The sequence below is a fragment of the Eleutherodactylus coqui genome, chromosome 13 (assembly GCF_035609145.1).
Source record: "Eleutherodactylus coqui strain aEleCoq1 chromosome 13, aEleCoq1.hap1, whole genome shotgun sequence".
Lineage (NCBI taxonomy): Eukaryota > Metazoa > Chordata > Amphibia > Anura > Eleutherodactylidae > Eleutherodactylus > Eleutherodactylus coqui.
This window is the reverse complement of record NC_089849.1, coordinates 118,177,486-118,193,302: the sequence shown is the minus strand read 5'-3', so window position 1 is coordinate 118,193,302 and position 15,817 is coordinate 118,177,486. Positions and strand designations below refer to the sequence as shown.

Below are 15,817 nucleotides of genomic sequence, written 5' to 3'. Positions count from 1 at the left end.
TCCAGCCTCCTGATTGGCTGGAATCGGCACGTGACGGGGCGGAGCTACACGGTGCCCCATTGAGAAAGCAGAAGACCCGGACTGCGCAAGCGCGTCTAATTTGGCCATTAGACGGCGAAAATTAGACGGCAACCATGGAGACGAGGACGCTAGCAACGGAACAGGTAAGTGAATAACTTCTTATAACTTCTGTATGGCTCATAATTAATGCACAATGTACATTACAAAGTGCATTAATATGGCCATACAGAAGTGTATAGACCCACATGCTGCCGCGGGACAACCCCTTTAAATATCCACCAATAACATGATCTGTAGGTGTCATGTGACCTGGTACATGTGCTATGCTTTATAGGCAAAACTAGTAGTGGGGTGGAGGTAGGGGGGGGGGGGGGGGGGGGTCATTCTGTCACTTGATAGCAAAAAAGTGCTATTCTTGCTTGCAAAATGTTGGAAACCCTTTGAGAATAAGTCAGAGGAGTTCGTAAGGTGCCACATGGACCCATTGTACAATGAATCTAGCACTGCATAGTGGTTTCTGTCATGATGCCAATATGACCCTAGCCCTAGCTCTATTCATTTAGCCCATGAATGTTCTACACAGAACTAATCCAGAGGCTATACCGTTCTACTGTGCAGAGACAGAGGTCTGCTGTGCTGGAACAGGAAAGAGATATATATATATATATATATATTCACACACAGAAAATAAAGAATTGAGATACTTACGACTGACAGGCAAAGGACATGCCGAAGATGGGTATGCAACGGAAGATGCCCTCGAAGCGAACATAACTGACCTCGTTCATCCACTGACCCCCGAACAGGCCATGCTTTAAAGAGGACAGCATGATCTGTGTGCAAAGAGATAACAGCAGAAAACCAGAGTGTGGAGTTACATCAGGATATTAATTTAATATCTAACTGTACATTCCTACAGAAACTGAGGCAGCGTGCCTTATACGGGGCATAATACAAGCAAGGAAGGTGGAGCTGAACTCTCTGAGACACAAGAACCTCACAAAGAACTGGCCTAGACCGAGCCTGTCATTCAGCTGAAAAGGACATTTGATAATAGCATTGCACATGTTCTGATTGGCCTCCTATAGAAGTGTCTCAACCAATAAGCATTGCCAAAAACAAGACAGACAAAGCTCTCCTCACGATACTCCTCCCCAAAGTCTTCTTCAGCTTGATGCCACTCACATCACACAGCCCCCATGCTAACTACAATTGCTGGAAGCCTAAAATACTGCAATGGGATTTCCTCTATCAGCACACTGCTTGAGTCCCGTCCATTCCAGTAGCATGGCAGCCAGTGGCCACTGGTGAATGGGAACATCCGTCATCCCAACCATAAGCGCATTACAAATACGGATCTTCTAGACGGAGTCTTATAATTATTTGCTCACATCTCAGAGGCCACAGATGCCTTAAACCTTGAACTCATTGCTTTATCATGACAACGTTTGACATGGATTTTATTTGTATCTCTAACTGCAAAAGATCACCAATGGAAAAAATATGAAGGGCTTAATGAACCCTGGAGCTATTCTTGTACATAGGGGGCAGTAATATAGTAGTTATATTCTTGTACATAGGGGGCAGTATTACAGTAGTTATATTCTTGTACATAGGGGGCAGTATTACAGTAGTTATATTCTTGTACATAGGGGGCAGTATTATAGTAGTTATATTCTTGTACATGGGGGCAGTATTATAGTAGTTATATTCTTGTACATAGGGGGCAGTATTATAGTAGTTATATTCTTGTACATAGGAGGCAGTATTATAGCAGTTATATTCTTGTACATAGGGGGCAGTATTATAGTAGTTATGTTCTTGTACATAGGGAGCAGTATTATAGTAGTTATATTCTTGTACATAGGAGCAGTATTATAGTACTTATATTCTTGTACATAGGAGCAGTATTATAGCAGTTATATTCTTGTACATAGGGGGCAGTATTATAGTAGTTATATTCTTGTACATAGGGGGCAGTATTATAGTAGTTATATTCTTGTACATAGGGGGCAGTATTATAGTAGTTATATTCTTGTATATAGGGGCAGTATTATAGTAGTTATATTCCTGTACATAGGGGGCAGTATTATAGCAGTTATATTCTTGTACATAGGGGCAGTATTATAGTAGTTATATTCTTGTACATAGGGGGCAGTATTATAGTAGTTATATTCTTGTATATAGGGGCAGTATTATAGTAGTTATATTCCTGTACATAGGGGGCAGTATTATAGCAGTTATATTCTTGTACATAGGGGCAGTATTATAGTAGTTATATTCTTGTACATAGGGGGGCAGTATTATAATAGCTATATTCTTGTACATAGGGGGCAGTATTATATTAGTTATATTCTTGTACATAGGGGGCAGTAATATAGTAGTTATATTCTTGTACATAGGGGGCAGTATTACAGTAGTTATATTCTTGTACATAGGGAGGCAGTATTCTAGTAGTTATATTCTTGTACATAGGGGGGCAGTATTCTAGTAGTTATATTCTTGTACATAGGGGCAGTATTATAGTGGTTATATTCTGTACATAGGGGGCAGTATTATAGTAGTTATATTCTTGTACATAGGAGCAGTATTATAGTTGCTATATTCTGTACATAGGGGGCAGTATTATAGTAGTTATATTCTTGTACATACGAGGCAGTATTATAGTAGTTATATTCTTGTACATAGGGGGCAGTATTATAGTAGTTATATTCTTGTACATAGGAGGCAGTATTATAGTAGTTATATTCTTCTACATAGGGGCAGTATTATAGTAGTTATATTCTTGTACATAGGGGCAGTATTATACTAGTTATATTCTTGTACATAGGGGCAGTATTATAGTAGTTATATTCTTGTACATAGTGAGCAGTATTATAGTAGTTATATTCTTGTACATAGGAGGCAGTATTATAGTAGTTATATTCTTGTACATAGGGAGCAGTATTATAGTAGTTATATTCTTGTATATAGAGGGCAGTATTATAGTAGTTATATTCTTGTACATAGGGGACAGTATTATAGTAGTTATATACTTGTACATAGGGAGCAGTATTATAGTAGTTATATTCTTGTACATAGGAGGCAGTATTATAGTAGTTATATTCTTGTACATAGAGGCAGTATTATAGTTGTTATATTCTTGTACATAGGGGCAGTATTATAGTAGTTATATTCCTGGACATAGGAGCAGTATTATAGTAGTTATATTCTTGTACATAGGGGCAGTATTATAGTTGCTATATTCTGTACATAGGGGGCAGTATTATAGTAGTTATAGTCTTGGACATGAAAGCAGTATTATAGTAGTTATATTCTTGTACATAGGGAGCAGTATTATAGTAGTTATATTCCTGGACATAAGAGCAGTATTATAGTAGTTATATTCTTGTACATAGGGGGCAGTATTATAGTAGTTATATTCTTGTACATAGGGGGCAGTATTAAAGTAGTTATATTCTTGTACATAGGGAGCAGTATTATAGTAGTTATATTCCTGGACATAAGAGCAGTATTATAGTAGTTATATTCTTGTACATAGGGGGCAGTATTATAGTAGTTATAGTCTTGTACATAGGGGGCAGTATTATAGTAGTTATAGTCTTGTACATAGGGGGCAGTATTTTAGTAGTTATATTCTTGTACATAGGGGCAGTATTATAGTAGTTATATTCTTGTACATAGGGAGCAGTATTATAGTAGTTATATTCTTGTACATAGGGGGCAGTATTATAGTAGTTATATTCTTGTCCATAGGGGGCAGTATTATAGTAGTTATATTGTTGTACAAAGGGGGTAGTATTAAAGTAGTTATATTCTTGTACATAGGAGGCAGTATTATAGTAGGTATATTCTTGTACATAGGAGGCAGTATTATAGTAGGTATATTCTTGTACATAGGAGGCAGTATTATAGTAGGTATATTCTTGTACATAGGAGGCAGTATTATAGTAGTTATATTCTTGTATATATGGAGCAGTATTATAGTAGGTATATTCTTGTACATAGGAGGCAGTATTATAGTAGTTATATTCTTGTACATAGGAGGCAGTATTATAGTAGTTATATTCTTGTACATAGGGGGCAGTATTATAGTAGTTATATTCTTGTACATATGGTGCAGTATTATAGTAGGTATATTCTTGTACATAGGAGGCAGTATTATAGTAGGTATATTCTTGTACATAGGAGACAGTATTATAGTAGTTATATTCTTGTACATAGGGGGGTAGTATTATAGTAGTTATATTCTTGTACATAGAGGGCAGTATTATAGTAGGTATATTCTTGTACATAGGAGACAGTATTATAGTAATTATATTCCTGTACATAGGGGGCAGTATTATAGTAGTTATATTCTTGTACATAGGGGCAGTATTATAGTAGTTATATTCTTGTACATAGGGGCAGCATTATAGTAGTTATATTCTTGTACATAGCAGCAGTATTATGGTAGTTTTATTTTCATACATAGGAGGCAGAATTAAAATACTTTATTTTCATAAGGACTAATATTTTTGAGTTGGTGGAAACTGCAGTGAACAAGAATTAATAAAATGGAGGCCAATACCTACCACAAACATGAAAACTGTGTAAAACAAAAGTGCCATGGCACTAAAAGACTGGATGGAAGCCATCATGTTGCGCTGCAGACTGAGTGGTAGGACAATGCATAGTGAAACAACGAACAAAAGGAAAATGCGGAAAGCTTCTGTTGCCTGAACAAGAAAAAAAAACACAAAAAACTTAACCTGCAGAGAAAACATGAATGACAAACTACTTAAAGAGGGGGAAAAAAATACAATCCAGCTTCTGCCTTCCATATTGTTTCAGAAATGACACAGGTCTCCAACAGCAGAGAGCAGGGAGATCACAAGGCACCAAGACATGATACCATGAGGCCTCCTGTCCACGGCTGATATTTCACTGCGTTACCCTCAGCGATAATCCGCACGCGGGTAACGCAATGAACACTTTCTATAGGATAACTATGGACAGCGAAACCAGATCTACACGAGCAAAAAAAAACAAAAATCGCTGTGATTTTCAGCTCGCATATATATAAATTGCAGCATGCCGCGATTTTCTGCGAAGCACCCATCATAATGATCATCGCGGTGACAAGGGGTTCTCCCGTGGCGGTATATCGCAACGCCTGTGGACGGACGGCCTTAGGATAGCGCTGGTAGAGGACGGTATGGAAATAGCTATTCGTCATCAACAGGGAAGAGATGGTTCTCGCATTACTCTCCAATCTACCATCCAGACTGGAGATGCTGTCTCGTCTACGCTTTCCTATTATACTAGAATTAGTTAGGGTCTAACTGGGGCTCATCCCTGAGAGTTAGCCTAGTATTAAAGATTGGCTCTATTTGGGTATTACCTCAGTCTAGTTTGGGATTCTTCCAGGTCAGATACTCCTTTTGTAGCCATCACGTTTGTATTCTTGAGGCTACAATAGCACCTTGGAGGTTGTTCGTGAGGGCTCTCATCTAAAGGCGACCAATTCAAAATATCTGTTGGTTGGAGCGCCTCTATATCTATACTGAAGGGCACCTTTAAGTTGACGTCTAACAACTATATGCTTTCCTACAGTGATTGTACCGAATATATTAGAGGACAGTCGTTTTGTATCTAGGTTCCTGATGAGTCAATACTTGACAGAAACGCGTTGAACCAACTATAAATTGAACAATCAGGTTGTTGATCCGTTTTTACTGACCAACAGTACACGAATCATCGAATCTTTCAGAATTTTACGGTCAGGGCATTAACCATAACTGAACTTAATATTAAAGTCCTGATTGACTAACATTAAGTCAGTCATTTTCTGGAAACCAGCCCTATTAAGTGACTATCACTGTGTCACGAGCCCCGCACCGCACTATTAAGGTGATATTTTTCAATCACTCCCCCCGATCTAGTTCTGAGAGTGTGACACTACATGTGTTACGGTGTCATAAATGATTTTGGTGGTCAGGGGAATATTGCAACCAAATACCCCTTTCTCATTCATCTAGTCAGTTTAAGTGCTGAAACTAGCGGGCTTCTAGTTCTTGTTTGGAGTTAATTTTGTCCCTTTCTTGTCTTTTTTGTTCTTTGTGGTGTCTGTGAGGCATTACATTTTTTTTTAATTATTTAATAAAAGTTATATTTTAGGGGATCCACACAGTGAATAAATTGAGGTACTTTTTTGTATCCCTCTGCCTCAGTGATTTATGGTTCTCTCAGTGACAGCACCATCGCATACAGCTGTTTGATGCACTCAGTATAGTTCTGAGTATTATTAAATAGACCCATATTACCCAGACCCATATTATTAAATAGGCCCATATTACCTGCAAGCCAAGCAACCGGGCAAAGAAGGATGAACCGAGGTCTCCGATCACAACGTAGAATGCGATGCAGGTTCCCAACATGAGTCCAATCATACTGTAAAAGATAAGAGGACAGCAAGATGTACGCAGCAGGAAGAGACCCAAACAAGAGTTGTTCCACCTGGATATTACACGGACACTAAGGCTAAATGGTATCCCAGCCAGGACAACTAACAGCATATCACTAAGATATGGCGTCACTTGCTGTTTGGTGGGATTCCGTCCACCGTTACCTGCCCACTACCACAATGGCCCGGCGCTGTGCGGATACTGCAACTCAGCCCCATTCATTTAGGGCACGCTCACATCAGATTTTGGTGCTGAATTTGCATCCCATCTGATTGGGAATCCACGTCGCTATCTTCAGGATATGGATTTTTCCACTACAGATTTGAAATCTGTGCTGTGAAAAAAAATATATATATATATAAACCATAGGTAAAGACAGGTCAGTCCCTACCGCAGGTCTGCATTGTGGATTCCGCCCTTCATAAGGGCTAAATCAGTATGCAGATCCATCGCAGAAAATCAGGGTTCAGCTGCAGATTTGCGCCAGGGTCTTAGAAATGGATTCTGTGCCGAAAAATCTGCATTAGTTTCCACCAGGTGGACATATGTACAAGGCTGATGCTTCGCAATTCTTATGACCAGTGGGGGTACCAGGTGTCAGACCCCACAAATCAGCAGGTGACAACCACCTAGCCTCATGCTGTCAGATGCCCTGAAGGGAAGAAAATCAGAAATTAACTAGAAGATTAAACATCCCAAAGCGGGAAGCAGCAGCACTTCTGCAAACAGTAGCAGTTCAAGGTGCCAGCGATCTACACCCCGATTTAGAAATTCACTGCCCGCACATTGTGCCATCTCTGGAATGGTGCGATAACCGAGAACGGCTTGCTCGCCCACATTAGGGCCGCTCTCATACAGGCGCTTTTTGCCACAAATAACATGGCGTTTTGAACGCCTCATTAACCGCAGTGTAACGCTCCCATTTAAATCAATGTGGCCTTCTAGGCACGCGCTCAATCGCGTCGCAGGACGACGCTCTCCACTGCCGCAATTTTCGAGCGCCATCTGCTCTATCTTTGTCAGTTAAGCGCACCTCATCGCCCATCACAATGAACACGCTGTCAGCTGCAGAGACCTGCAGGCGAAAGCAAAAATAAAATCGCAGCAAAGTGTCGCATTTGAAATTGCTGCATTCATGTGTGAGGGAGGCCTTCTGCAACGTTTCAGTCACAGGGGATTTTTTTCCCTAAGTACTACAATACGGATCATGCAGGGTATATAAATGATGTGAAACAACGAGGTAATTATTTACGGTTAGTACAATTAAATAATCACCAATAGTCAAATAACTCATATCACATTTTAAAAATATTTACACCATATAGTACTTGTATTTTTCTACATAGTGGGCAGTATTATAACGTATTCTAGCAGATATTATAATACTGTCTGCCATGTAATACTATGCTGCCACCTGTGTAAAGGAATAGGATACTGTGCAAACTACTATAATACTGACCCCTATGTACAAAAATATAACTACTATAATACTGCCCCCTATGTACAAGAACATAACTGCTAAAATACTGCTCCCTATGTACAAGAACATAACTGCTGTAATACTGCTCCCTATGTACAAGAATACAACTACTATAATACTGCCCCCTATGTACAAGAACATAACTACTATAATACTGCCCCCTATGTACAAGGACATAACTGCTATAATACTGCCTCATATGTACAAAATATAACTACTATAATACTGCCTCCTGTGTACAAGAATATAACTACTATAATACTGCCCCCTATGTACAAGAATATAACTACTATAATACTGCCCCCCTATGTACAAGAATATAACTACTATAATACTACCTCCTATGTACAAGAATATAACTACTATAATACGACCTATGTACAATAATATAACTACTATAATACTGTTCCTATGTACTGGAATGTAACTACTATAATACTGTCCACCATGTACTATTATACCGCTACTATAATACATGGTGGACAGTACATAATACATAACTATTATAATACTGCCCCCCCCCCCCTATGTACAAGAATATAACTGCTATAATACTGCCCCCCATGTACTAGAATATAGCTACTATAATACTGCCCCCTATGTACAAGAATGTAATTACTGTAATACTGCCCCGCTATGTACAAGAATATAACTACTATAATACTGCTTCTATATACAAGAATATAACTACTATAATACTGTCCCCCATGTACAAGAATAAAACTGCTATAATACTGCCCCCCATGTACAAGAATACAACTGCTATAATACTGCTCCCCATGTACAAGAATACAACTACTATAATACTGCTCCGTATATACAAGAATATAACTACTATAATACTGCCCCCTATGTACAAGGATATAACTACTATAATACTGCTCCGTATATACAAGAATATAACTACTATAATACTGCCCCCTATGTACAAGGATATAACTACTATAATACTGCCCCCTATGTACAAGAATATAACTACTATAATACTGCCCCCTATGTGCAAGACTATAACTACTATAATACTGCCCACTATGTACAAGAATATAACTACTATAATACTGCCCACTATGTACAAGAATATAACTACTATAATACTGCCCCCCCCATGTACAAGAATATAACTACTATAATACTGCCCCCCCTACGTACAAGGATATAACTACTATAATACTGCCCCCCCCTACGTACAAGGATATAACGACTATAATACTGCTCCCCATGTACAAGAACATAACTACTATAATACTGTCCCCTATGTACAAGAACATAACTGCTATAATACTGCTCCCTATGTACAAGAATATAACTACTATAATACTGCCCCTATGTACAAGAATATAACTACTATAATACTGCTCCTATGTACTGGAATGTAACTACTATAATACTGTCCACCATGTACAAGAATATAACTACTATAATACTGCCCCCCCCTATGTACAAGAATATAACTACTATAATACTGCTTCTATATACAAGAATATAACTACTAATATTCTTGCACATAGGGGGCAGTATTAAACTACTATAATACTGCTCCTATGTACAAGAATATAACCACTATAATACTGCCACCCTATGTACAAGAATATAAGTACTATAATACTGGCAACTATGTACAAGAATATAACTACTATAATACTGCCCCCTATGTACAAGAATATAACTACTATAATACTACCTCCTATGTACAAGAATATAACTACTATAATACTGCCCCCTATGTACAAGAATATAACTACTATAATACTGCCCCCCTATGTACAAGAATATAACTACTATAATACTGCTCCCTATGTACAAGAATATAACTACTATAATACTGCTCCCTATGTACAAGAATATAACTACTCTAATACTGCCCCCTATGTACAAGAATATAACTACTATAATACTGCCTCTATGTACAAGAATATAACCACTATAATACTGCCACCCTATGTACAAGAATATAACTACTATAATACTGCCCCCTATGTACAAGAATATAACCACTATAATACTGCCACCCTATGTACAAGAATATAACTACTATAATACTGCCCCTGTGTACAAGAATATAACAACTATAATACTGCCTGTGTACAAGAATATAACAACTATAATACTGCCTCTATGTACAAGAATATAACCACTATAATACTGCCACCCTATGTACAAGAATATAACTACTATAATACTGCTCCTATGTACAAGAATATAACTACTATAATACCGCCTCCTATGTACAAGAATATAACTACTATAATACTGCTCCTATGTACAAGAATATAACTGCTGTAATATTGCTCCCTATGTACAAGAATACAACTACTATAATACTGCCCCCTATGTACAAGAATATAACTACTATAATACTGCTCCTATGTACAAGAATATAACTACTATAATACTGACCCCTGTGTACAAGAATATAACTACTATAATACTGCCCCCTATGTACAAGAATATAACTACTATAATACTGCTCCATATATACAAGAATATAACTACTATAATACTGCTCCATATATACAAGAATATATGTACTATAATACTGCCCCTTATGTACAAGAATATAACTACTATAATACTGCTCCATATATACAAGAATATAACTACTATAATACTGCTCCATATATACAAGAATATAACTACTATAATACTGCCCCCTATGTACAAGAATATATCTACTATAATACTGCCTCCTATGTACAAGAATATAACTACTATAATACTGCCTCCTATGTACAAGAATATAACTACTATAATACTGCCCTCTATGTACAAGAATATAACTACTATAATACTGCCTCCTATGTACAAGAATATAACTACTATAATACTGTCTCCTATGTACAAGAATATAACTACTATAATACTGCCTTGTATGTACAAGAATATAACTACTATAATACTCCTCCCTATCTACAAGAATATAACTACTATAATACTGCCTCCTATGTACAAGAATATAACTACTATAATACTGCATCCTATGTACAAGAATATAACTACTATAATACTGCATCCTATGTACAAGAATATAATTACTATAATACTGCCCCCTATGTACAAGAATATAACTACTATAATACTGCCTCCTATGTACAAGAATATAACTACTATAATACTGCCTTGTATGTACAAGAATATAACTACTATAATACTCCTCCCTATCTACAAGAATATAACTGCTATAATACTGCCCCTATGTACAAGAATATAACTACTATAATACTGCCCCCTATGTACAAGAATATAACTACTATAATACTGCCTTGTATGTACAAGAATATAACTACTATAATACTCCTCCCTATCTACAAGAATATAACTGCTATAATACTGCCCCTATGTACAAGAATATAACTACTATAATACTGCCCCTTATGTACAAGAATATACTACTATAATACTGCCCCCTATGTACAAGGATATAACTACTATAATACTGCCCCCTATGTACAAGAATATAACTACTATAATACTGCCCATTATGTACAAGAATATAACTACTATAATACTGCCCCCCCATGTACAGGAATATAACTACTATAATACTGCCCCCCCTACGTACAAGGATATAACTACTATAATACTGCCCCCCCTACGTACAAGGATATAACGACTATAATACTGCCCACTATGTACAAGAACATAACTACTATAATACTGCTCCCTATGTACAAGAACATAACTACTATAATACTGCCCCCTATGTACAAGAACATAACTACTATAATACTGCCCCCTATGTACAAGAACATAACTACTATAATACTGCTCCCTATGTACAAGAACATAACTACTATAATACTGTCCCCTATGTACAAGAACATAACTACTATAATACTGCTCCCTATGTACAAGAATATAACTACTATAATAGTGCCCCTATGTACAAGAATACAACTACTATAATAGTGCCCCTATGTACAAGAAGAGAACTACAATAATACTGCCCCTATGTACAATAATATAACTACTATAATACTGCTCCTATGTACTGGAATGTAACTACTATAATACTGTCCACCATGTACAAGAATATAACTACTATAATACTGCCCCCCCTATGTACAAGAATATAACTACTATAATACTGCCCCCCCCTATGTACAAGAATATAACTGCTATAATACTGCCCCCCATGTACTAGAATATAGCTACTATAATACTACCCCCTATGTACAAAAATGTAATTACTGTAATACTGCCCCGCTATGTACAAGAATATAACTACTATAATACTGCTTCTATATACAAGAATATAACTACTATAATACTGCCCCCTATGTGCAAGAATATAACTACTATAATACTGCCTCCCATGTACAAGAATATAACTACTATAATACTGCTCCTATGTACAAGAGTATAACCACTATAATACTGCCACCCTATGTACAAGAATATAAGTACTATAATACTGGCAACTATGTACAAGAATATAACTACTATAATACTGCCCCCTATGTACAAGAATATAACTACTATAATACTACCTCCTATGTACAAGAATATAACTACTATGATACTGCCCCCTATGTACAAGAATATAACTACTATACTACTGCCCCCCTATGTACAAGAATATAACTACTATAATACTGCCCCTATGTACAAGAATATAACTACTATAATACTGCTCCCTATGTACAAGAATATAACTACTCTAATACTGCCCCCTATGTACAAGAATACAACTACTATAATACTGCCTCTATGTACAAGAATATAACCACTATAATACTGCCACCCTATGTACAAGAATATAACCACTATAATACTGCCACCCTATGTACAAGAATATAACTACTATAATACTGCCCCCTATGTACAAGAATATAACTACTATAATACTGCCTCTATGTACAAGAATATAACCACTATAATACTGCCACCCTATGTACAAGAATATAACTACTATAATACTGCCCCTGTGTACAAGAATATAACAACTATAATACTGCCTGTGTACAAGAATATAACAACTATAATACTGCCTCTATGTACAAGAATATAACCACTATAATACTGCCACCCTATGTACAAGAACATAACTACTATAATACTGCTCCTATGTACAAGAATATAACTGCTGTAATACTGCTCCCTATGTACAAGAATACAACTACTATAATACTGCCCCCTATGTACAAGAACATAACTACTATAATACTGCCTCCAATGTATAAGAATATAACTACTATAATACTGCCGCCTATGTACAAGGACATAACTGCTATAATACTGCCTCATATGTACTAAATATAACTACTATAATACTGCCTCCTGTGTACAAGAATATAACTACTATAATACTGCCCCCTATGTACAAGAATATAACTACTATAATACTGCCCCCCTATGTACAAGAATATAACTACTATAATACGACCTATGTACAATAATATAACTACTATAATACTGCTCCTATGTACTGGAATGTAACTACTATAATACTGTCCACCATGTACTATTATACCGCTACTATAATACATGGTGGACAGTACATAATACATAACTATTATAATACTGCCCCCCCCCCCTATGTACAAGAATATAACTGCTATAATACTGCCCCCCATGTACTAGAATATAGCTACTATAATACTGCCCCCTATGTACAAGAATGTAATTACTGTAATACTGCCCCGCTATGTACAAGAATATAACTACTATAATACTGCTTCTATATACAAGAATATAACTACTATAATACTGTCCCCCATGTACAAGAATAAAACTGCTATAATACTGCCCCCCATGTACAAGAATACAACTGCTATAATACTGCTCCCCATGTACAAGAATACAACTACTATAATACTGCTCCGTATATACAAGAATATAACTACTATAATACTGCCCCCTATGTACAAGGATATAACTACTATAATACTGCTCCGTATATACAAGAATATAACTAGTATAATACTGCCCCCTATGTACAAGGATATAACTACTATAATACTGCCCCCTATGTACAAGAATATAACTACTATAATACTGCCCCCTATGTGCAAGACTATAACTACTATAATACTGCCCACTATGTACAAGAATATAACTACTATAATACTGCCCACTATGTACAAGAATATAACTACTATAATACTGCCCCCCCCATGTACAAGAATATAACTACTATAATACTGCCCCCCCTACGTACAAGGATATAACTACTATAATACTGCCCCCCCTACGTACAAGGATATAACGACTATAATACTGCTCCCCATGTACAAGAACATAACTACTATAATACTGTCCCCTATGTACAAGAACATAACTGCTATAATACTGCTCCCTATGTACAAGAATATAACTACTATAATACTGCCCCTATGTACAAGAATATAACTACTATAATACTGCTCCTATGTACTGGAATGTAACTACTATAATACTGTCCACCATGTACAAGAATATAACTACTATAATACTGCCCCCCCTATGTACAAGAATATAACTACTATAATACTGCCCCCCCCTATGTACAAGAATATAACTACTATAATACTGCTTCTATATACAAGAATATAACTACTAATATTCTTGCACATAGGGGGCAGTATTAAACTACTATAATACTGCCTCCCATGTACAAGAATATAACTACTATAATACTGCTCCTATGTACAAGAATATAACCACTATAATACTGCCACCCTATGTACAAGAATATAAGTACTATAATACTGGCAACTATGTACAAGAATATAACTACTATAATACTGCCCCCTATGTACAAGAATATAACTACTATAATACTACCTCCTATGTACAAGAATATAACTACTATAATACTGCCCCCTATGTACAAGAATATAACTACTATAATACTGCCCCCTATGTACAAGAATATAACTACTATAATACTGCCCCCCTATGTACAAGAATATAACTACTATAATACTGCCCCTATGTACAAGAATATAACTACTATAATACTGCTCCCTATGTACAAGAATATAACTACTCTAATACTGCCCCCTATGTACAAGAATATAACTACTCTAATACTGCCCCCTATGTACAAGAATATAACTACTATAATACTGCCTCTATGTACAAGAATATAACCACTATAATACTGCCACCCTATGTACAAGAATATAACTACTATAATACTGCCCCCTATGTACAAGAATATAACTACTATAATACTGCCTCTATGTACAAGAATATAACCACTATAATACTGCCACCCTATGTACAAGAATATAACTACTATAATACTGCCCCTGTGTACAAGAATATAACAACTATAATACTGCCTGTGTACAAGAATATAACAACTATAATACTGCCTCTATGTACAAGAATATAACCACTATAATACTGCCACCCTATGTACAAGAATATAACTACTATAATACTGCTCCTATGTACAAGAATATAACTACTATAATACCGCCTCCTATGTACAAGAATATAACTACTATAATACTGCTCCTATGTACAAGAATATAACTGCTGTAATATTGCTCCCTATGTACAAGAATACAACTACTATAATACTGCCCCCTATGTACAAGAATATAACTACTATAATACTGCTCCTATGTACAAGAATATAACTACTATAATACTGACCCCTGTGTACAAGAATATAACTACTATAATACTGCCCCCTATGTACAAGAATATAACTACTATAATACTGCTCCATATATACAAGAATATAACTACTATAATACTGCTCCATATATACAAGAATATATGTACTATAATACTGCCCCTTATGTACAAGAATATAACTACTATAATACTGCTCCATATATACAAGAATATAACTACTATAATACTGCTCCATATATACAAGAATATAACTACTATAATACTGCCCCCTATGTACAAGAATATATCTACTATAATACTG

At 36.2% G+C, this 15,817-nt stretch overlaps 1 protein-coding gene across 2 annotated transcripts in view; it reads right to left on the bottom strand.

Moving 5' to 3' along the window:
• SLC38A10 (solute carrier family 38 member 10) overlaps positions 1-15,817 on the bottom strand; it is a 76,357-nt gene that overhangs the window by 46,546 nt on the left and 13,994 nt on the right. For both annotated transcript variants that reach the window (XM_066586954.1, XM_066586955.1), the window contains exons 4-6: positions 6,360-6,453; positions 4,596-4,739; positions 730-854 (exon numbers count right to left, since the gene is read on the bottom strand). In XM_066586954.1, coding sequence (XP_066443051.1) covers positions 730-854; positions 4,596-4,739; positions 6,360-6,453 — 363 coding nt within the window. The remainder of the gene's footprint in view (positions 1-729; positions 855-4,595; positions 4,740-6,359; positions 6,454-15,817) is intronic.